This window comes from Melopsittacus undulatus, chromosome 12 (genome assembly GCF_012275295.1).
Source record: "Melopsittacus undulatus isolate bMelUnd1 chromosome 12, bMelUnd1.mat.Z, whole genome shotgun sequence".
Taxonomy (NCBI): domain Eukaryota; kingdom Metazoa; phylum Chordata; class Aves; order Psittaciformes; family Psittaculidae; genus Melopsittacus; species Melopsittacus undulatus.
The window spans coordinates 3,467,166-3,488,636 of NC_047538.1; the positions used below are offsets into that span (position 1 = coordinate 3,467,166).

At 61.9% G+C, this 21,471-nt stretch overlaps 3 protein-coding genes across 3 annotated transcripts in view; 1 reads left to right on the plus strand and 2 right to left on the minus strand.

Moving 5' to 3' along the window:
* HSPG2 (heparan sulfate proteoglycan 2) overlaps positions 1-10,955 on the minus strand; it is a 42,676-nt gene extending 31,721 nt beyond the window's left edge. The window contains exons 1-11 of the mRNA XM_034068082.1: positions 10,853-10,955; positions 4,623-4,746; positions 4,065-4,142; positions 3,267-3,376; positions 3,116-3,174; positions 2,515-2,675; positions 2,290-2,415; positions 1,599-1,859; positions 1,406-1,525; positions 1,201-1,332; positions 279-423 (exon numbers count right to left, since the gene is read on the minus strand). Coding sequence (XP_033923973.1) covers positions 279-423; positions 1,201-1,332; positions 1,406-1,525; positions 1,599-1,859; positions 2,290-2,415; positions 2,515-2,675; positions 3,116-3,174; positions 3,267-3,376; positions 4,065-4,142; positions 4,623-4,746; positions 10,853-10,912 — 1,376 coding nt within the window. The 5' untranslated portion in view covers positions 10,913-10,955. The remainder of the gene's footprint in view (positions 1-278; positions 424-1,200; positions 1,333-1,405; positions 1,526-1,598; positions 1,860-2,289; positions 2,416-2,514; positions 2,676-3,115; positions 3,175-3,266; positions 3,377-4,064; positions 4,143-4,622; positions 4,747-10,852) is intronic.
* Positions 10,956-16,544: 5,589 nt separating this feature from the next.
* Positions 16,545-19,083, plus strand: TMEM269 (transmembrane protein 269). The gene is made up of 7 exons (XM_031054924.2): positions 16,545-16,593; positions 17,547-17,582; positions 18,020-18,173; positions 18,261-18,358; positions 18,448-18,591; positions 18,661-18,861; positions 18,953-19,083. Exons 1-7 carry the CDS (start codon positions 16,569-16,571, stop codon positions 19,081-19,083), a joined length of 789 nt encoding a protein of 262 aa, XP_030910784.1. The 5' UTR covers positions 16,545-16,568.
* A 631-nt stretch (positions 19,084-19,714) lies between these two features.
* Positions 19,715-21,128, minus strand: SVBP (small vasohibin binding protein). The gene is made up of 3 exons (XM_034068081.1): positions 21,091-21,128; positions 20,434-20,555; positions 19,715-19,886 (listed from the first exon to the last, which is right to left on the minus strand). The coding sequence occupies exons 2-3, from the start codon at positions 20,551-20,553 to the stop codon at positions 19,800-19,802; spliced, it is 207 nt and encodes a 68-aa protein (XP_033923972.1). The 5' UTR covers positions 20,554-20,555; positions 21,091-21,128; the 3' UTR covers positions 19,715-19,799.
* Positions 21,129-21,471: the final 343 nt, after the last annotated feature.

The window sequence follows — 21,471 nt, forward strand, 5'->3', positions numbered from 1 at the left end:
CACCCAAGCCCCCCTAAGCACAGGCCACGCCCACAGTGCAGCCCCACTGACTCTAAGCCCCGCCCCTTTCCGATGCACCGCCCCAAGCCCCGCCCATCATCACAAAACCACGCCCCCACTAAAGCCCCTCCCACCACCACAAGCCTCTCTACAAGCCCCGCTCCCCCTCCCACCCCTCACCCCCATACCCACAGGCTCCCCCCCACCGCAGGCCACGCCCCCTCCCCATTGATAAGCCCCCCCCTTGCCCCGCCCACCAGCCCTTAGGCCCCGCCCACCTGTGGCTGCTGGGGGGGTGTCCCCAGTTGAGGCGCCAGGTGACGATGGGTGTGGGGACACCGGTGGCCGCGCACGTGAAGGTGACAGTCTGACCCGGCACGGCCAGCACCGCGTCCCGCGGCAGCGACACCACCTGCGGGGGCACTGCCCGCGACACCCGTCACAACCAGCAACACCCGTCACAACCAGCAACACCGTCACAACCAGCAACACCCGTCACAACCCATGACACCCGTCACAACCAATAACACCGTCACAACCAGCAACACCCGTCACAACCAGCAACACCGTCACAAACAGCAACACCGTCACAGCCCGCAACACCCGTCACAACCAGCAACACCGTCACAACCAGCAACACCGTCACAACCCACAACCACATCACCACCCTGCACCGGGACATGGCCCTGCCCACGATACCCATCACAACCCACAACACTGTCACCACCCTGCACTGGGACATGGCACCGCTCACAACACCATCACAACCCACAACACTGTCACAACCCTGCACATGGCCCTGCCCACGACACCATCACAACCCACAACAGCATCACAATCCGCAACACCGTCATCACCCTGCACTGGGACATGGCCCTGCCTGCAACACCCATCACAACCCACAACACCCATCATCACCCTGCACCGGGACATGGCCCTGCCCGCAACACCCGTCACAACACTGCACTGGGACACAGCCCTGCCTGTGACACCATCACTACTTCCCACACCTGGCCCCATGGCACAGGCTCTCTCAGTGCGATGCCCCGAGCCCAGTGCTATGGCATGGGGTCCCCAGGCACGATGTCCCCATCCCAGTGCCACCACACCACATCCCATCCCAGCATCCCCAACCCCAGCCCTGTCAGAGCTCACAGCCATGCCTCCCCCAGCCATGGTGTCCCCTCCGGTGTCACTCACCGCAGCCGATCTCATCGGAGCGGTCAGGGCAGTCAGGTTCTCGGTCACACTGGTAGCTGGCGCGGATGCAGGTCCCGCTGGCCACACACCGGAACTCCGCTGGTCCGCACGCTGCGCCGGGCGCCTTGGTGGCTGCAGGGTGACGGTGACACGTGTCAGCCGCCACCACAACACCCCCCGGTACCACCAACCCATCCACACTCACGGCAATCGGCCTCATCGGAGCCATCACCACAGTCGTTCTCGCCGTCGCATCGCCAAAGCTTGAGTGCGCAGTGCCCGTTGCGGCACTTGAACTCGTTGGGTTCGCAGGGGGACGGGGTGCCTGGGTGATGGGGGACGGGGTCAGCACCCATGGGTGCCCCTGCACCCTCCCTATGGCAGTGCCATGGACTCACCGCAAGCCTCCTCATCGCTGCCGTCGGCACAGTCGGCCTCTCCATCGCACACGTAGTCACGGGGGATGCAGCGCCCATCGGCACATGGGGCTTCACCCGCCCGGCACCCATCAACCGGTGCCTTGTGGGGCCAGGGGGTGCTGGGGGGCCGCACGGTGCCAGGGCGCCGCGGTGGCAGGGTGATGGTGGCCGTGGTGGTGCTCAGCGGGCGCGTGGTGGCAGCCGGGCGGGATGTGGTGGGGGGCACCCGCGTGGAGAGGTCTGCAGGGATGGGGGTTATGGGGGTGAGGGGGGAAACAGGGGGCAATGGGGGAGAATGGGGGAAATGAAGGGTTATGGGGGTATAGGGGGGAAATGGGATGCACTGGGGGGGTATGGGGAGAAATAGAGGTGAGGTGGGGTTATGGGAGATTATGGGAGAAATGGGAGGGCTATAGGGGTAAATGGGGGTGCAGGGCAAAGGGTTATGTGGGATAGGGGAAAATCGGATTGCAGGAGGAGAAATGGGGGGGTCATGTGGGATATGGGGGTGCTGGGGGGTTATAAAGGGAAATAAGGATGCACTGGAGGGATTATGGGGTTTAGGGAGGGTAATAAGAGGGGTTCTGGGGGGGAATGGGTGTCGAGGCTCTGGGGTGCAGCAGGTCTATGGGGCACGGGGGGGCCTATGGGTGCTGAGTCCCAGTCTCACCGCAGCTGAGCTCATCGGAGCCATCGCGGCAGTCGTGCCTCCGGTCGCACCGGTACTCACTGGGGACGCAGTCACCACTGCCGCACGTGAACTCCATGGGGGTGCAGGGCCGAGGGTGGGGGGTCACTGCCAGAGGGGGGTACATGGTCAGGGTGAACCCCAACAGCCCCCACATGGGTTGATATGGGGGGGTCTGAGCCCCACAAACCCCCCCCCGGCACTGACCGGCCCCCAGGCGCCGGAACTGGAATCCATGTGGGGAGGTGACATAGGAGGCAATGGAGCCCCCAGCCAGGAGGTCCCTTAGGACCCCCCCAAGCTGCTGCTCGTCCCCGTTCCCCTCCGAGCCCACGTCCAGCTCCACGAACACGTCGCCCTCCAGCTCCCTAGGGGGGTAAAGGGGGGGTCAGCACCCCAAAACCTGCCCTGAACCCATAAACCAGCCCCCCATAACCCCCCCATCACCCACACAACCCCCACAGCATCCCCAAGACCTCCCCATCACCCCAGCAACACAACCCCCCCCAAAACCTCTCTGCCCCCCCATCCTCCTGCAGCCCCACTCAGCATCCCAACCCCCACTGCACCCCAAAACTCCTCCATAACCCCCTCTAAACCTCCCCATCCCCATAATACCCCCTGCACCCCCAAACCTCTCCATCCCCTCTTGACCCAAATCCCCCCCACACCCCAAAACCTCCCCATAGTCCCCCCAATCCTCCCCATTTCCCCAATTCCCCCTGCACCCCCAAACCTCCCCAGTCCTCCCTTGCCCCCCAACCTCCCCCAATCCCCTCTGTGCCCCCCCCGGACCCCCCCATCTCACTTGATGAACACCACGCTGACCATTTGCTCCCCGGGCACCTTGTAATACTCTGACTCCAGCTGAGGGGGGAGCAGAACATGGGGGGGTCAGGGTGCTCCTATGGGTGCTCCTATGGGTGCCCCCCCCCCCCCCCCCAGCACCCCACACTCACCGCATCCACCACAGCCTCTGAGATCTCCCGGAACTCCTCGGAGTCGGGGTCCTCCAGCCGCTGACTGTAGTCAATGCTGCGGGTGAAGTTCACCAGTGCCCGGAAATAAACTGGGGGGGAGGAGAAGTGGAGGGGGGGGGGTCAGGAACAGGCACCTGCACCCCCAAAAATACCCCCCCTGTGACACCATACAGCTGTGACCACCCGATATCCAGCTGTAAGTCCTCCATATCCAGCTGTGACTCCCTCATATCTGGCTGTAATCTCCATATCCAGTTGTGACTCCCACATGTGCAGCTGTAATCCCCATATCCATCCATGATCCCCCATATCCAGCTGTGACCCCCATATCCAGCTGTGACTCCCCTATATCCAGCTATGACCCCCCATATCCAGGCTGTGACCCCCCATGTCAAGCTATGACCACCCTTATATCCAGCTGTGACTCCCCCATATCGAGGCTGTGCCCCTCCATATCCAGATTGTGACCCCATCCATCCAGTTGTGACTCCCCCCTATCCAGCTGTGACCCCCATATTTACACCCCCCCCACAGAACACAGGGGATACACTTTGGGGTACAGCAGGGGGGTCCCCCAAGGTGTCACTTACTCAGTGGGGGCTCGTCCTCGGCCACCACCATCCCCGCGGGCACGGGGGGGGGCCCGGGCGCTGCCCAAGGAGGAGGAGGAGGAAGAGGAAGAAGAAGAAGAGGAAGAGGAGGATGGAGACAGAGCTTGAGTGCGGTGACAGGCGGTGACGGGTGGGGGACAGGAGCCACCCCTCGGTGCCCCCTTACCGGTGGGTGCCAGCCCCAAGCTGGGCACGTGGGTAGCGCTCGGCCATGGGGCGCCGCTGCCGTCCTCCCCGCTGCCATCTGCCATGGGGACAGCAAGGGTGGCACCAGGGTGACACCAAGGCACAGTGACACCAACCGGGGTGATACACACCGACAGGGACACCCAGACAGGGTGACACCAACCGGGGTGACACCCACTGATAGGGACACCCAGACAGGGTGACACCCACCCACTGGCACCTTACCATGGGTGCCACCCCAGTGCCATCTGCAATGGTACCCATGGTGGCACCGATCCATGGTGATACCCACCCACCTGATGGCACGAAATGCCACCAAGTCCCTGGTGCCATTGGCATGGGGACAGAGTGAGGGGCACCCACCCACAATGCACCCACCTATGGTGACACTGAACCATGGTGGCACCCACCCATGGTGCCATCCACTCACCCACTGCCCCCTTACCACCGGACACCACCAGGTCCCTGGTGCAATGGCCACAAAGCACTCAGCACCCGCGGTGCCACCACCCCAGTGTCACCTCTGGTCCCCTCTTACCACCGGATGCCACCAGGTCCTCGTCATCGGAGAGGTGCCGGTAGAAGCGGTGTCCCCGCGTGCCCCCGACGCGGTCAGATACCGTGTCCTCGGGGAAGGAGCTCTCGGCCAGGCCCTGGCTGCCCTGGGGACACACAACAGCACTGGTGGGTGCCTGTGCATGGCACCGGTACACACGTGTGCATGCACATGGGGTGCACACTGACACACGCTATGCACATGTACCACTATCCATGTGTTGTAACACAGGGATGTGTGTGCACACGGACACATGTTATGCACATGTACCGCTACCTACATGTGTAATACAGGGATGTGTGTGCACACTGACACACGCTACACACACACATTTGCATTATGTGCGTGCACAGCCACAGGGCTGTGGGTGCTCACTGCTGTGCTTGTGCGCATGAATTCGCACTGCTACACGTGTGCACCCATATGGGAATCCATGTGCAAACCAACACGTGGCCGCACACATATGTTTGCACCACCAGACACGTGTGTGTGTGTGCACACCATGACCACACACATGCGCTGGCACCACCAAATGTGTGCACACCGTGACTGCGCACATGTGTGTGCATCACACATCACCCCACGCCTGCACACACGCGTGTGCAGCCCCCATTGCCCCACATGTGTACATCACACATCACCCCATGCCTGCGCACACGTGTGTGCATCACCCATGGCCCCACATGTATGTGCACCCCCATTGCCCCACGCCTGCGCACACGCGTGTGCATCGCACATCACCCCACATGTGTGTACATCACACATTGCCCCACACCTGCACACATGTGTGTACATCACACATCACCCCACGCCTGCACACACGCGTGTGCAGCCCCCATTGCCCCACATGCATGTGCATCCCCATCGCCCCACGCCTGCGCACACGCGTGTGCATCCCCGGCAGTGCCCCTGTGCCGTGGTCAGGAATCCGTCGGGGCAGCACTTTCTGAGCAAACAAGTGCCTGGGGATTAATGTGGCGCTTGGGGGGGGGAATGGGGATGGGGGGGGACGGGGAGGGGGATACAGGGGGGACACGAGGGGGACATGAGAGGAACCCGCAGCCCAAGGGGGGCTGGCTCAGGGAAGGGGGGGTCAATGGGGGCCAGCCCTGGATGCTCGGGGGGGGGCAAAGGGGGAAACTGAGTCACGGAGGAGCCCACGCATGCACTGAGTAGGTGGGTGCTTGGCTGCTGCCCTGCACATGTGCACTGAGTGTGTGGGTGCTCAGCTGCTGTTTCCCCCCCCCCCCATGCACTGAGTACATGGGTGCTCTGCCATCACCCCCCCATTCATGCACCGTGGGTGCTCAGCCATGGACCCCACACATGCATCAAGTGTGTGGGTGCTCAGCATCATCCACCCACATATGCACTGTGTCCGTGCTCAGCCCCATCCTGACACTCACACACTCACACTCACAACCAGACACTCACTTTCACTCTCACACACTCACACTCACTCGTTCACACACACTTGCAGTCATACTCTCACACACTCTCACACTCACTCATTCACACACTCACTCTCACTTTCATTCAGACACTCACAATCAGACATACACACTCATTCACACTCACACACACACTCTCACTCTCACTCATTCACACTCACACTCACATTCACACACTCACACACACACTCTCACTCATTCACACTCACACTCACACTCATTCACACACTCACATACACACTCTCATTCACACTCACACACACACACTCACACTCATTCACACTCATACTCACAATCACACACGTTCTCACTCACCCTCACTCATTCACACTCACACTCACTCACACCCTCTCACACACACACTCACACTCTCACTCTCTCACTCTCACCCTCACTCTCACACCCGCAGACTCGCAGCTCCCGTTACCGGACGCACCCGCACCGGACACCCCCTCCCCCCCCCACCGGACGCCGCCGCCGCCGCTCACATTTTCCACTCCCGGCCCAGATCCTGCCCCGCACCCGGGGGAGCGCGGGCGGGGCCGGCGGGGGGGGGAGACCCGGGCATGGAGGGGACCCCGCGCACAGCGGCGTGAGCCCCGGGGGGGGCACAGCCCAGAGACACAGCGGGAACCCTGGTGATACAGACCGTGTATCCCAATACACACTGTGCACCCCAGATAATACACACCATGTACCCCAGAGACACAGCGGACACCCCGGATGATACAGACCGTGTACCCCAATACACACCTTGCACCCCAGATACACACCTTGCACCCCAGATAATACACACCGTGTACCCCAATACACACCGTGCACCCCAGATAATACACACCATGTACCCCAGAGACACAGCGGACACCCCGGATGATACAGACCGTGTACCCCAATACACACCTTGCACCCCAGATACACACCTTGCACCCCAGATAATACACACCGTGAACCCCAATACACACCGTGAACCCCAGAGACACAGCGGGCACGCTGGTGATACACACCGTGCACCCCAGTACACACCGTGAACCCCAATACACACCGTGAACCCCAGAGACACAGCGGGCACCCTGGTGATACACACCGTGCACCCCAGTACACACCGTGAACCCCAATACAGACCGTGTACCCCAGATAATACACACCGTGTACCCCAGAGACACAGCGGGCACCCTGGTGATACACACCGTGCACCCCAGTACACACCGTGAACCCCAATACACACCGTGTACCCCAGAGACACAGCGGGCACCGCAGATGATACACACCGTGCACCCTAATACACAGCTTGTACCCCCATACACAGCTTGCACCCCAGATACACACTGTGCACCCCGAGTAAACAGCTTGTAACCCACATACACACCTTGTACCCCAATACAGACCGTGAACCCCAGATACACACTGGGCACCCCAATACACAGCTTGTACCCCAGATACAGACCGTGCACCCCAATACACACCATGTACCCCAGAGACACAGTTTGTACCCCAATACACACCGTGTACCCCAATACACACCTTGTGCCCCAGATACACACCGTGCACCCCAATACACACCTTGTACCCCAGATACACACCGTGCACCCCAATACACACCGTGTACCCCGGATACACAGCTTGTACCTCAAATACATAGCTTGTACCCCAGATACACACCTTGTACCCGATAATACACAGCTTCTACCCCAATACACACCATGCACCCCGAATGATACAGACCTTGTATCCCAATACACAGCTTGTACCCCAGATACACACTGTGCACCACAGATACACACCTTGTATCCCAGATACACACCGTGCACCCCAAATACACACCATGCACACCTAATCTGCACATTTCAGCCCAAATCTGAACATTGCAGCCAAAATACACACCTTGCACGCCAAATTTGGACATTCCACCCCAAATCTGCTCATTTCACTCCAAATCTGCACATTTCACCCCAAATCTGCACCTTCTATCCCAAATCTGGACATTCCACTTCAAATCTGGACATTTCACACTAAATCTGGACATTTGACTCCAAATCTGGACATTTCACTTCAAATCTGGACATTTCACTCCAAATCTGGACGTTTCACCCTAAATCTGCACATTTCACTTCAAATCAGGACATTCCACCCCAGTTCTGGACATAACCCCCGAAACGTGGACATTTCACCCAAATCCGGACATTCCACCCCCAAATCCGGACATTTCACCCCAAATCGGGACATAACCCCCCAAATCTGAACATTTCACTTCAAATCTTGACATAACCCCCAAAAATCCGGACATTCCACCCCAAATCCGGACATTCCCCCCCCAAAACTGTGCTCCCCCCCCAGTCTGGCCGCTCCCCCCATTACTTCATCCGGCCGAGGAAGAGGAGGTGACGCACACCAGGAATAATACCCGGGGGGGGTTATTAATAGCCGCCCCCCCTCCAGCCTTATTGTTCCCCCAAGGTCGCATGGAAAAGGTGGTTCCCCCCAAAATCCCCCTTTCCCCACCCCCCCCGGGACCACCCCCCCCCCCATGCTCGGGATGGGGGGTTCGGTGCCAGCACAGATGGTGGGATGCTGCTCCCGGGGGAAGTGGGGGGGGTCACAGCTGCTTCACCCCCCACAGCCCCCAGAGGTTTGGGGGTGAAACAGCTGCGAGGTCAAAGCGGCTCCCGGGGGGGGCCCCAAAACTTCCTTCCCCCCCCTCCCCCCCCCGCCGCATTCCTCGCCGCTGGCATTGCCTAATTTATCCCGAAAGAGCCGCTCGGGCGGTTGGGATGGGGGGGGGGGGGGGGGGGCCGGGAACGCCCCGGGCCGAGCCGAAGGGACCCGGAGCTGCACCCCCCCCTTGCCCTTCCTCCCCCCCCCCCCCATCCCTCCTCCTCCTCCCGACCCGGGCCATCTTTGGCGATGGGGGAGAATGGAGCCACGTGGGATTGGGGGGGACACACAGGTTGGGGGGGGGGACACCCCAAAGTATCCCCAATGGGGGGGGGAAGGGCACAACACCCCCATCCCCCCTTCCCCCCCCCCAGGGCTGATGATCTTATCGCACATTCCAGCCGCACCCGCGCCCCCCCAACGACATTAACCCTTCGCAGCCCTTAGGGAGGGGGGGGTCCCCCCCCATAAGAAGAGTGGGGACCCCCCTTTCCCCCCCCAACACTGGTATTATCCCGGGGGGGGCACATTCCTCAGCACCGCGCCCCGGGTGGGGTTATGGGGGGGGTGCCAGCGCATCAGGGTGTCCCCAACCCCCCCGTCCCATAGAGGAATGGGGCTGGGGGGGGGGGGGTAAATGAGGGGACCCCCCCTTCTTTGTCCGCATCACCCCCCCCTTGGGACGTGGGTGCGGGCCCCATAGCGAGGGGGGGGGCAGCGCTGCCAGCATGGCCCCAGCACAAGGCCCCCTCTGTTCCCAGCGCCGGGCACTGAACCAGCCCCAAACCGCCCCCCCCCCCCGCCATGGGGGCCCCCCCACATCGCCATCACCCCCGCACACATCACCATCACCCCCCCCTCCACATTTTAGGGCCCCCCATCAAATAGGGGGTGCGCAGACCCACAACGCAAACCCACCCTGCACCCCCAAAGGGGGCACCCCGAGGTGTCACTGACACCCCCCCCCTCCCCACTGTGGACCCCACCATCCCCAGGGGCACCCCCAGACGTGCCCCCCCCACCGGGGGGGGGTATTTTGGGTGGGTTATTTTTAGGGTGGCCAGCGCCACCCGTCACCTTTAAATATAGACGGGGCGGGGGGGGGTGATGGGGGGGCAGGACGGGAGGGGGGGGGGGGCAGCACCCCAAAAACACAGCGCATCCCTATATGACCCCCCCACACAAAGCGAGGGGGGCAGAGGGGACCCCCCCACCCCGGGAGGGGCAGGGCCCTGTGACCTCGTGTGCCCCCGGGGGACACCCCCCCCCCCCCCGGCCTGCCCAGTTCGGGGGACCCCAAGGGGTCAGAGCATGGGGATGGGGACCCCAAAACTTGGTGCTGGGGGGGGGGACACCCCCCAATGCCTTCGGGGCTGCGGACCCCGCATCTTGTGCCCTGGGGGACCCCGATTCCAGGTGGGAGCCGGGCTAGGGTCGGGGGGGGGGGGGGGGAGGGGGGCACCCCAATTCCCTTGGGAAGCAGAGCAAGGGGGGACCCCGCGGTCTCCTGTACAGATGGAGGGGGATCCCCAAATTCCCTTTGGCCTCAGCGCAACCTCCCCAGATACTTTAAGGGGATCCCAAACGCTTCAGGGGACCCGAACTTACGGGGGGGTCCCCCAAGTTGCTCAGGGGACCCCAATTAGCGGCGGGTGGGAGGGGGCCGAAATTCACAGCGGGACCTGACCTCCGGGGGGGCCCTTAACTCCTCCACGGACCCCAACTGCGGGGGGGGTAACCCAATCGCTACGGGGACCCCAAGTGCGGGAGCGCACACGAACTCTATGGGGGGCACGCGAACCCCAAATGACTCCGGTGGGGGGGGGGGCACCCACCCTCCACAATGGGACACGAACACCACGGGGGGGTGGGGGGGTCCAACTCCTTTAGGACCCCGTGCGGGACCCCAAGTCCCTCAATGGACCCCAACCCCCGGTACCCCCAATCCAAGGGGGGGGGACCCCAACTCTGGGATGCGAAAGCGACCTCCGGAGGAGGGGGGGGGGGGAGAGAGCGAACTCAATGCCCAAGGGAAGGGGGGGACACGGACGCGAACGTCACTGGGGGGACCCCAACCCCAACCCCATCCCCCCCTCGCCCCGCACTCACCCTCGGGAGCGCGCACAGCGCCAGGAGCGCGCCCAGCACCGTCCGCACCCGCGGCCCCATCGCTGCGGCCGGGCCCGTCCCGCTCCGTCCCGCTCCGTGCGCGCCGCCGCCGCCCCGGGGCCGCCCCTCCCACCCGGGCTGACCCCCTCCACCCCCCACCCCCCCCCCAGTGCGGGGCGGGGCACAACGGGAGCGCGCAAAGGGGGGGGGGGGGTAAGAAAGGGGAGGAGGGAAGGGGGGGGGGAAACCCCTGGGAAGTTTTAAAGGGACACGGGGATAAGGGGGAAGTTTGGGAAGTCACGTGGGGACACGGGGGGGGGGTTGGGGACACCCCCGTTGGCTTCCATGGGGATATGGGGTGTGTGAGGACACCCCTGGGGGCTCCTAGTGGGGCATGGGGACACCGATGGGAGCTCCCACCGGGACATGGGGGGGGGACACCCCGGGAGCCTGCGCAGGGACACGGGGGGTGAATGGGGACACCAATGGGACACCAATGGGACACCCCTGTGCGCGTGCGTGGGGATGCCATGGGGACACCCCTGGGAACGGGGACACCGCTGGGGATGTCCCTCGGGAATGTGGGGTGCGTGGGGACACCTTGGGGCAGAGCCAGGAACTGCGGCGGGGGAGCACGTGGGGCAGTGGGGGGGGTATAGCGGGTACAGGGGGTTATAGGGGTCATGGGAGGTACAGGGGGGTGCAGGATGGGTGCTGGACGGGTGCATGATGGCTGCAGGAGGGTGCTGGGTGCAGGACGGGTGCATGGATGGGTGCAGGAAGATTCTGAGTGCAGGATGGGTGCAGGATGGGTGCATGGATGGAGGATGGGTGCAGGAGGGTGCATGGATGGGTGCCGGGTGCATGGATAGGTGCTGGGTGCAGGATGGGTGCATGGATGGATGCTGGGTGGAGAATGGGTGCAGGATGTGTGCATGGATAGGTGTATGGATAGGTGCTGCGTGCAGGACGGGTGCAGGATGGGTGCATGGATGGGTGCAGGATGGGTGCATGGATAGGTGCTGGGTGCAGGATGGGTGCAGGATGGGTGCATGGATGGATGCTGGGTGGAGAATGGGTGCAGGATGGGTGCATGGATAGGTGTATGGATAGGTGCTGCGTGCAGGACGGGTGCAGGATGGGTGCATGGATGGGTGCAGGATGGGTGCATGGATAGGTGCTGGGTGCAGGATGGGTGCAGGATGGGTGCAATGGCTGAGTGCTGGGTGCAGGATGGGTACAGGAGGGTGCTGCGTGCAGGATGGGTGCAGGATGGGTGCATGGCTGGGTGCTGGGTGCAAGATGGGTGCAGAATGGGTGCATGGATGGGTGCTGGGTGCATGGCCGGGTGCTGGGTGCAGGATGTGTGCAGGATGGGGGCAGGAGGGTGCTGGGTGCAGGACGGGCGCATGGGTGCTGGGTGCAGGATGTGTGCAGGATGGGGGCAGGAGGGTGCTGGGTGCAGGACGGGCGCATGGGTGCTGGGTGCAGGATGGGGGCAGGAGGGTGCTGGGTGCAGGATGGGTGCAGGATGGGTGCTGGGTGCAGGATGGGGGCAGGAGGGTGCTGGGTGCAGGATGGGGGCAGGAGGGTGCTGGGTGCAGGATGGGTGCAGGATGGGTGCTGGGTGCAGGATGGGGGCAGGAGGGTGCTGGATGCAGGACGGGTTCAGCCCTGCCCAACGGGGACTCCATTCCTGAAGCTCTGGGGCCAGAACAGTGACTAGGTGGGGCCGGGGGCGATGCAGGTGTGGAGGAGAAGATGAGGGGCTGGAGGGGCTGGAGAAAGAAGGGACAAAGGGAGGGAGGGAGGGATGGATGATGGAGGGATGCATGGGTGGATGGACGGATGGGTGGAGGGATGGATGGATGTGTGGATGGATGGATGGATGGATGGATGGATGGATGTGTGGATGGATGGATGGATGGATGGATGGATGGATGGAGGGATGGATGGATGGATGGATATGTGGATGGGTGGAAGGATGGATGGGTGGATATGTGGATGGATGGATGGATGGATGGAAGGATGGATGGATGTGTGGATGGATGGAGGGATGGATGGATGGATGGATGGATGGAAGGATGGATGGATGGATGGATATGTGGATGGATGGATGGATGGATGGAAGGATGGATGGAGGGATGGATGGATGGACGGATATGTGGATGGGTGGAAGGATGGATGGGTGGATATGTGGATGGAGGGATGGATGGATGGATGGATATGTGGATGGGTGGAAGGATGGATGGGTGGATATGTGGATGGAGGGATGGATGGATGGATGGATATGTGGATGGGTGGAAGGATGGATGGATGGGTGGGTGGATGGAGGGATGGATGGGTGGATGGATGGAGGGATGGATGGATGGATGGATATGTGGATGGGTGGAAGGATGGATGGATGGGTGGGTGGATGGAGGGATGGATGTGTGGGTGGAGGGATGGATGGATGGAGGGATGGATGGATGGATGGATGGATGGTTGAATGGAGGGATGGGTGGATTGATGGAGGGATGGAGGGATGGAGGGATGGAGGTATGGATGGGTGGATGGACGGACAGATGGGTGGATGGAGGGATGGATGGAGGTCCTGAAGGGTACAGGGACAGAACAGAGGGATGGATGAACAGATGGACATGCGCTGGACAGATGGATGGCTGTGGACACATCCCAGACACATACACGGGTGGGTGGATGGGCAGATGGATGGATGGATGGATGCATGGATGGATGGATGGATGGATGGATGGATGCATGCATGCATGATGGATGGATGAATGGATGATGGATGGATGGAAGGATGGACAGATGGATGATGGATGAATGGATGGATGGAGAATGGATGGATGGATGCATGGATGGATGGATGGACAGACGGACTGATGGGTGGGTGGATGGATGGAAGGACGGACAGATGGATAATGGATGGATGGATGGATGGATGGATGGATGATGGATGCATACGAACAGGTGGGTGTCCTCTCCATCCATCACACCACGATCTGCACTGACAGCCCCAGGGCCGGCTGCCATGTGAGTGCCACACTGGGCTGGGCTGATGGGGTCAGAACACACTGGGACCTCCCTATGGCCCTGTCCCCCATCCATACCCTGGGGTGACTCAGGGTTGGGGGGTCCCCCAGCTGCAGGGAGCTCAGCTCAGTGCTTGGTGTCACCGGTGGTGTCCCCATACTGGGCTGCAGCACGGTCCCAATCCCAAGTGTCCACTGAGCACTCACCTGTGGGGCTGCACCATTGAGGGGGGCCAAGGTGCTGGGTAAATGGGACAGTGTGATGTCAGGGTGCTGGTGTTCCAGGGTGCCAAGCGTACCAGGGTGCTGCTATGCCAAGGCCCTGGTGTACCAGGGTGATGGGTACCATAGTGCTGGGATGCTGGGGAAATGGGATGCTATGATGTCAGGGCACTGGTGTACTTGGGGCCATGGTGGTGGGGTACCACGACTCTGGCATGGCAGGATGCTGGGGTGCCAGGGTGCCAAGGTGTCATGGTCCTGGGGCACTAGGGTACCACAGTGCCATGATGCCAGGGTGCTGACCTACCATGGCGCTGTTGTACCAGGGCACTGGGTGCCGTAGTTGAGGGTGCTGGGGTGCCATGGTGCTGGGTACCAGGATGCCAGGCCACTAGGATACCACAGTACCATGGTGCTGGGGTACCAGAGCACTGGGTGCCATAATGTGAGGGTGCTGGGGTGCCATGGTGCTGGGTACCAGGGCACTGGGTGCCATAGTTGAGGGTGCTGGGGTGCCATGGTGCTGGGTACCAGGGCACTGGGTGCCATAGTGCCATGGTGCTGGGGTACCGGGGTGCTGGGTACCAGGATGCCAGGCCACTAGGGTACCACAGTACCGTGGTGCTGGGTACTAGGGCACTGGGTGCCATAGTGCCATAGTGCTGGGGTACCAGGGTGCTGGCCCCCCCCCCATACCAAGAGCTGGCCCTTGCACTGGGCAATTGACCCTGTGGCCCTGACAGGGGTCCCTATGGTGCTGGGGCAGGATGGGTGCCAGCAGATGGCACTGGCAGAGCAGGCACAAGGAGCACCCAGAGGTGCCCAGACATCACGTGGATGGGCACCCAGTGACACACCCCAGTGTCACGGGGACGGGTACCCAAGGACACCCAGATACCATGGGGATGGGCACCCAGGCACAGCCAGGTGCCATAAGGACAGGCACCCAGAGGTGCCCAGACATCACGTGGATGGCACCCAGACACCGTGCCACAGGGATGGGCACTCTGATACCACAGGGACAGGCACCCTGAGGTGTCCTGAAGCCAAGGGGATGGGCACCGTGATGCCAAAGGGCACCCCAATGCAACTTAATGCCACAGAGTGCTCCATGCGCCCCAATGCACCCTAATGCTGCAGAGATGGGTGCCCGATGCCACCCTATCCCTCAGGGGCTGAGCCCCCCAAGGCGCCCCGAGGCCACAGGGATGGTCCCCTCAGGGCGCCCCACGGCCGTGGCCGTCGCTTCACAACCGCTGCCACCAGTGCATGACCAGGGAACAAAGAACCCTTTCACCGGTGACCCTGGGGACCCCCCAGCACCCCTGGGATGGGGGCTTCGGATCCAACCCCCACCCCCTATCCCCTCTCTCGCAATTCCCATTGGGATCCGAGTGGAAAATTCCTGCTGCTCGGTTTTATTGTCCCCATGGTGGCGGGTGCCGGGACCTTTGGTCTCACCGCGGCACACGCCGGCCCTGGGCTGGGTGCGGGGCTGGCTGAGGCCGCCCCAACTCGTGACACCCTTGCACAAGTGGGTGCTGCTTGATAGAGGCCTTGGCTGGGGGTGGGGGGGTGAAATGGGGGGGGCAGGAGGAGAAGTGGGGGGTGCTGGGGGTGAGGGGGGGTGCTGGGGGTCTGGTATGGGTGCTACAAGCAGGGTATGGGTGCCATGGGTATGATGTGGGTGCTATGAGGCAGGATGGATAAGGTGCTACAAGCCTGTATATGGGTGCTGTTTACATGGTATGGGTGCTGTGAGGGTGATATGGGTGCTATGTACATGGTATGGGTGCTATGTACATGGTATGGGTGCTATGTACATGGTATGGGTGCTGTGAGGGTGATATGGGTGCTACAAGCCTGTATATGGGGGCTATGTACATAGTATGGGTGCTGTGAGGGTGACATGGGTGCTGTGTACATGCTATGTATGCTGTGAGGGTGATCTGGGTGCTACAAGCCTGCCATGGGTGCTGTGAGCTTGGCATGGGCAGTGCGAGCCTGGCATGGGTGCTGCAGGTGTGGAATGGGTGCTGCAAGCCTGGCAGGGGTGGTGCAAGCCTGCTAAGGGTGCTCCAATGCTGGCAAGGGTGCTGTGGGTGTGGAATGGGTGCTGTGAGCATGGGGTGGATGCTTTGAGTCTGTTATGGGTGCTGTGAGCCTGGCACAGCCCCCTGGATGCTCCTCCTTCTCTGGGGGTACCAGTCCCCTCTGAAGCCTCCTGTATCCATGCCCATGCCTGTATCCATGCCCACTCCATGTCCATCTCCACGTCCATGTCTGCCTATGCCACGCTCACGTCCATGCCTGTGCCCGTGTCCGTGCCCGTGTCCGTGTCCTCTGGCCGGACCCACCCCCGCGTGACTCAGCCGCCGGAGCTTTTCCTTATATAACTGGGATCCCGGGAATCGTCGCTCCCGGCCCGGCCTCAGTTTCCCTTGGGCAGCACTGCAGCCATGTGGATGGTGTCACTGCCGGTCGGTAAGTGCCACTGTGGCGCACCGGGATCCCCATTCCTGGCAGCAGGCATCTCCCCCCCCGACCCCCCCAATCCCCACTTGTGGGGGTTCAGCCCCAAATGAGGGGTCATTGGTCAAGCACTGCCCTGGGAATTGGGGCAGAAAAGGTAAAAGCTCGGGGAAATAGCCCCAAAAGGGAGTTAATTCTGCACTGGTGTCCCTGGAGGGGTGACTCCACGGGGGTGCACAACCCCTGTGTTGCACCCCATGTCATGTGGGATGAGCCAAAACCGCCGGTTTTCACCCCAGAAACAAGGATAAAAGGCTCTGGTGGAAGTGTGGGGCAGAGGATGACACACAAGCATCCATCCCCCAAACACCCCAGCCTTGCTTTTGGGGCTAAACCAGCCCAAACTGGGCAATGGGTGCCACGGCAATGCCCGGGCACAGTGATGCTTACTGGTAACTCCACATTGGGAATGATCCTGCCCGGAGCAGGGGAGCAGAGGGATGGTGACAGTGAGCCCCAAAGCCACCACCTTTGGTCCCTTTTGCACCTCTGGGCACCCAAAAGCCCCCCGAATAACCCCAACCATGGGGGAATCCAGGGGGGAGACGGTGCCAGGGTCGGGTTCGGAGCCGCAGATCCCACCGGAGCCGGAGAAAACCAGGGCTGGGATGCCTGGAAGGGGGATTTTCCATCCCCAGCCGCCCGGCTCTGCCCGTACCGGCACCTGGGGCGCGGTGTCCAAAGGTCGCCAGCGGCACACTGAGCCACCAGCCCCAGCGGCATTCCCCAACCTGGGAATTCCTTGCAACGAAGGGTTTGCTTGAAGGGTTTGGAGGGGGTTTTTGACCCCCGGGGAGCTGGTTTTGGCAGCGTTTTGGTGATGCTCAGGTCCGGGAGCGGGTACAGGGAGGGCTGAGGGGATGGGGGTGGCTTTTGTGTTGCTCTGACGTCCTGTTTTCTTGCAGATGAAGGATCTCACCAGCTTTGGGAGCACGGCAAAGGCAGGGGGCAAAGCCCGCTAGTAGGACATGACCCTTAAACTCTGTCTCTAAAGCTTAGCCTATAGGTATATAAGATCCATAGAGCTTCAACCCGGGGTCGGTGTTTAGTCTAAGCTGGGGTTTGCCTTCGTTTGGATCCTCTTCAGTCCCGTGCTTGTTTGAACTCATTGACCTGGTTTTCCTCTCGCCACCAGCGCGAGGCAGAGCTTGGCCAAAACCCCACCGAGGGCTTTATAAAGAGCTTTGGGGCCTCTGCTTGGAGGAGGGGAGCAGCCAGCACCCCCCAAAACCTTTCCTCCAGCCCCTTCCCAAGCGCTGGAAGGGGTTGGGGGGCACCAAGCGGGTACATCGGGGGGGGGGGGGTGGTGGTGTTCCGATGAGTCCCTGCTTGGAAGCGGTGCCGGCCTGGCCGTCACCGCCGCCTCGGGGCCTCACAGGTGTTTTGCAGTCCACCAAGAAGCTGTTCCTGAGCGAGCGGACGGGACAGGGTCGGAGCCTGGCGCTGGAATTCATCCGGAGGAACGCTGCCAACGGGCTCTCGGTGGCCAACCTGGTGGCCGGGCTCTCCTCCATCCTCTGCAGCCTCAACAGGTAGCAGGGTGGGGGGAAAAGGAGGTGACAAAGGGGGTGACAAAGGGGGTGACAAAAGGGGGGTGACACCGGTTGTGCCCTCCCCAGGCAGCACCACCACTCCTCCTGGCTCTTGCTTGTGGGATTCCTCCTGGATCTGGCTGATGGTGCTGTCGCCCGGAGGCTCAATGCCTGCTCGGCACTGGGTGAGTCGGTCCCACCACACTTGGAAGCCACCATGGGGGTGCCCCCTGTGCCCATGCCCCCCCAGCAGCTCCCTGCTCACTGCCTGCAGGTGCCAAGCTGGATGATTTTGCTGATTTCACCACGTTTGGGCTGGCCACGGCGCTGCTGCTGCAGCCACAAGGGGTGCTGAGCGGGGTGCTGGCCCTCGCCTATGTGCTGGCCGTGTTCGCCCGCCTCTGCTTCTTCTCCAGCGGTAAGATGGGGGTTTTTGGGGGGGTTTGGGGGTGATTCCTCCTCCTGCATCAATGTGTGGCATAAACAGGGATCCCCTTCACCTACCGGGGGCTGCCCTGTCCCTATGGATCCTCAATGGTGGCGGGCACCTTCCTGCTGTCCGGGGGCAACGTGGCCCTGCTGCGGGTCACCGCTGGCATCATGACCGTCTTCATGCTGAACCAGAGCTTCTACCCCCATGACAAGGTGCTGGAGTCCCAGCTCTGGAAGAAACTGGTTTATGCTGGAGGTAAGGATGGGGTGGCAGCATGGAGAGGGGTGAAATCCCGCTGGGATGGAGGAAGAGAGGGCTGATCCCAACGGCTCTTCCCAACCCGCAGGGGTGGCCGCTGTCCTCTTCTTGCCAGCCACTGTGGCTTCCATCTATTGCCTCGCCTGGTCCACGTCCTACATCATGTTCCCCTTTGCCATCTGGAGCTGCAAAGCCCAATCCCCGCCTAATGCTCACTAAAGCCTTCCTCCTCCTCCTCCTCCATCAGCATCTCCCTTCATCCCTCTCCAAACCTGCTTAGAAAAGGGAAGAACTGGAGCTGTAGGAACAACTCTTGTCCCAAGCACACTCCATGCGTCCCACTCCTCATATGGGGGGTGAAAATACCCCCGTCACCCACTCCAGAGACCCCCAAACCCCTTCCCCCATCAAATTTAGGGATCACTCCCACCGTGTGTTGTTAATGGATCACAAGGGGGGGATTTACACTCCCAAATCCAAAGCAGACTCTTCCCTGGAGGGGAGGAAGCCACTGGCTGGATGTCCAGAGAGATTCTGACCCCCAAGTCACCAGCAGCACATTGGGGTTTATGGTTTTACCCATCAAACATGTTTGATCCCCTCCCTCAGTGTGAGGTGGGATTGGGACGGAGGGAAACAAGGTTTAGATCCATGGATCCAAACCCTCTGGAAAGCTGGAGGAGGAGGATGGAGGCGAAGCTCAACCCAGGCTCCCCAGGGAGGCTCCAGCAGCTGGATCCAGCCCCAGGTCCCGATCCCAGCCCTGGGAGCTGGAGCCAGTGCCTGCAGCTGCACTGGCACTCGGCCCCGCTCCGGAGCTTCCCATTCCCATTGGCACCGGAGCCACGCGGGACCAGCAGAGGGTTTATTTAGGAACCCCCCCAGAGCAAGGGGCTCTTTGCTAATAAATAAGGCGGGTGGGAGGGGGCCGGGGCTCACTCGCCCGACGCCTGCATCTGCCTGCAGAAGGAGTCGAACTGCTGCTGCTCCAGCTCCGTCATCACCCGGTTCAGGGCATAGATCTGTGGGGAGAGGGGGGCAAAGGGTGACAGTGGGTGAGAAAGGGGGGAAAAGGGGGGAATAAAGAGGGGGAAACAAGGGTGGGATAAGGAGAAGGGCAAGGGGGTGGAAAAGGGGGAGCAAGGGAGTGAAGGGGGGGAAGGGGAGAAGGGGGGGAAAGGGGAGGGAAAGAGAGGGGAAAGAGAGGGGAAAGAGGGGGGAAAGGAGGGAAGGGAGGAAAGGGAGGAAGGGGGGAAGGGGGAGAAGAGGGGAAAGAGGGGTACAAAGTGGGGAGCAAAGGGGGGGAAGGGAGGAAAGGGGAGAAAGAGGGGGAGGGGGGAAAGGGGGGGGAAAGAGAGGGGAAGGGAGGAAAGGGGGAGAAGGGGAAGAAGAGGGGTGAAAAGGGGGGAGCAAAGGGGAGGGAAGGGGGCGAAGAGGGGGAAAGGGGAGAACACAGGGAGGGGCAACGGGGGGAAGGGGGGGGAAAGGGGGTGGGACCAAAGAGTGACGGGGGGGTCAGGTCCCGGGGGCACAGGACACAAGCGGGGTGCCCGTGTGCCCGGTGCCCACCTCCGCCCGTTGCCGCTGCTTGAGCTCCTGCTGCGCCGCTCTCTGCCGGGCCCGCTCCAGCCGCGCCGCCGGCTCCCGAGGCTTGGGCCGCTCCTTGCGCCCGCCCGCGCCCGCCTCCATGGCTGAGGGGAACAGGGGGGATTGGGGGCACCTCCGAGCACCCCACGAACCGCTCCGGCCCCGCATGACAGCCCCATGGGCCCCACTGCACCAGGCACCGGTGACACAGCCACAGCCACACAGCCCCTATGGCCCTTACAGCCTCATATAGACCCCGCAGCCCCCTATAGGCCTTACAGCCCCCTATAGGCGCCGCAGCCATCTACAGGCCCTGCAGCCCCCTATAGGCCTCACAGCCCCAGAGCCCCCTATAGGCCTTACAAAACCCTATAGGCCCCGCAGTCCCGTATAGGCCTTACAGCCCCATATAGGCCCCACAGCCCTCTACAGGCCCCGCAGCCCCCTATAGAGCCACAGCGGCCTATAGGCCCGCAGACCCCACAACCCCCTGTAGGCCCCACAACTCTCTATAGGCCACCCAGCCCCCTATAGGCCCGCAGCCCCCACAACCCCTGTAGGCCCCACAACCCGCTATAGGCCCCACAACCCCCCATAGTCCCTATAGGCCCTACTATGTCCCTCAGCCCCCCCCGGTACCGGCGGGCCCGCTCCCGGGGCAAGATGGCGGCGGCGCGGCCCCGCCCGCCGGCGCACGCGCGAAACGGCCTCTGTTGTCCCCGGCCGTGCCCGCCCTCTTCCTCCAGTCCATTCGCGCATGCGCAGATGCCTGAGCTAGACTGGAGAACGCGCCCCCTGGCGGGCGGGAGGACAGCGCCTACACAGCATACCCCATCTATAGCCCCCATACATCACAGCCCCTGTTTGGAGGCCCCACCCTATAGAGTACCCCTTATACACCTCGCCCCCTATATAGCCCCATAGCCCTCCTATAGATTAACCCCTGGATATCCAACCCAACCTACCTCTGTAAGATCACACCCTATAGATCACATCCCCCCATACCCCTTCTATGGATCA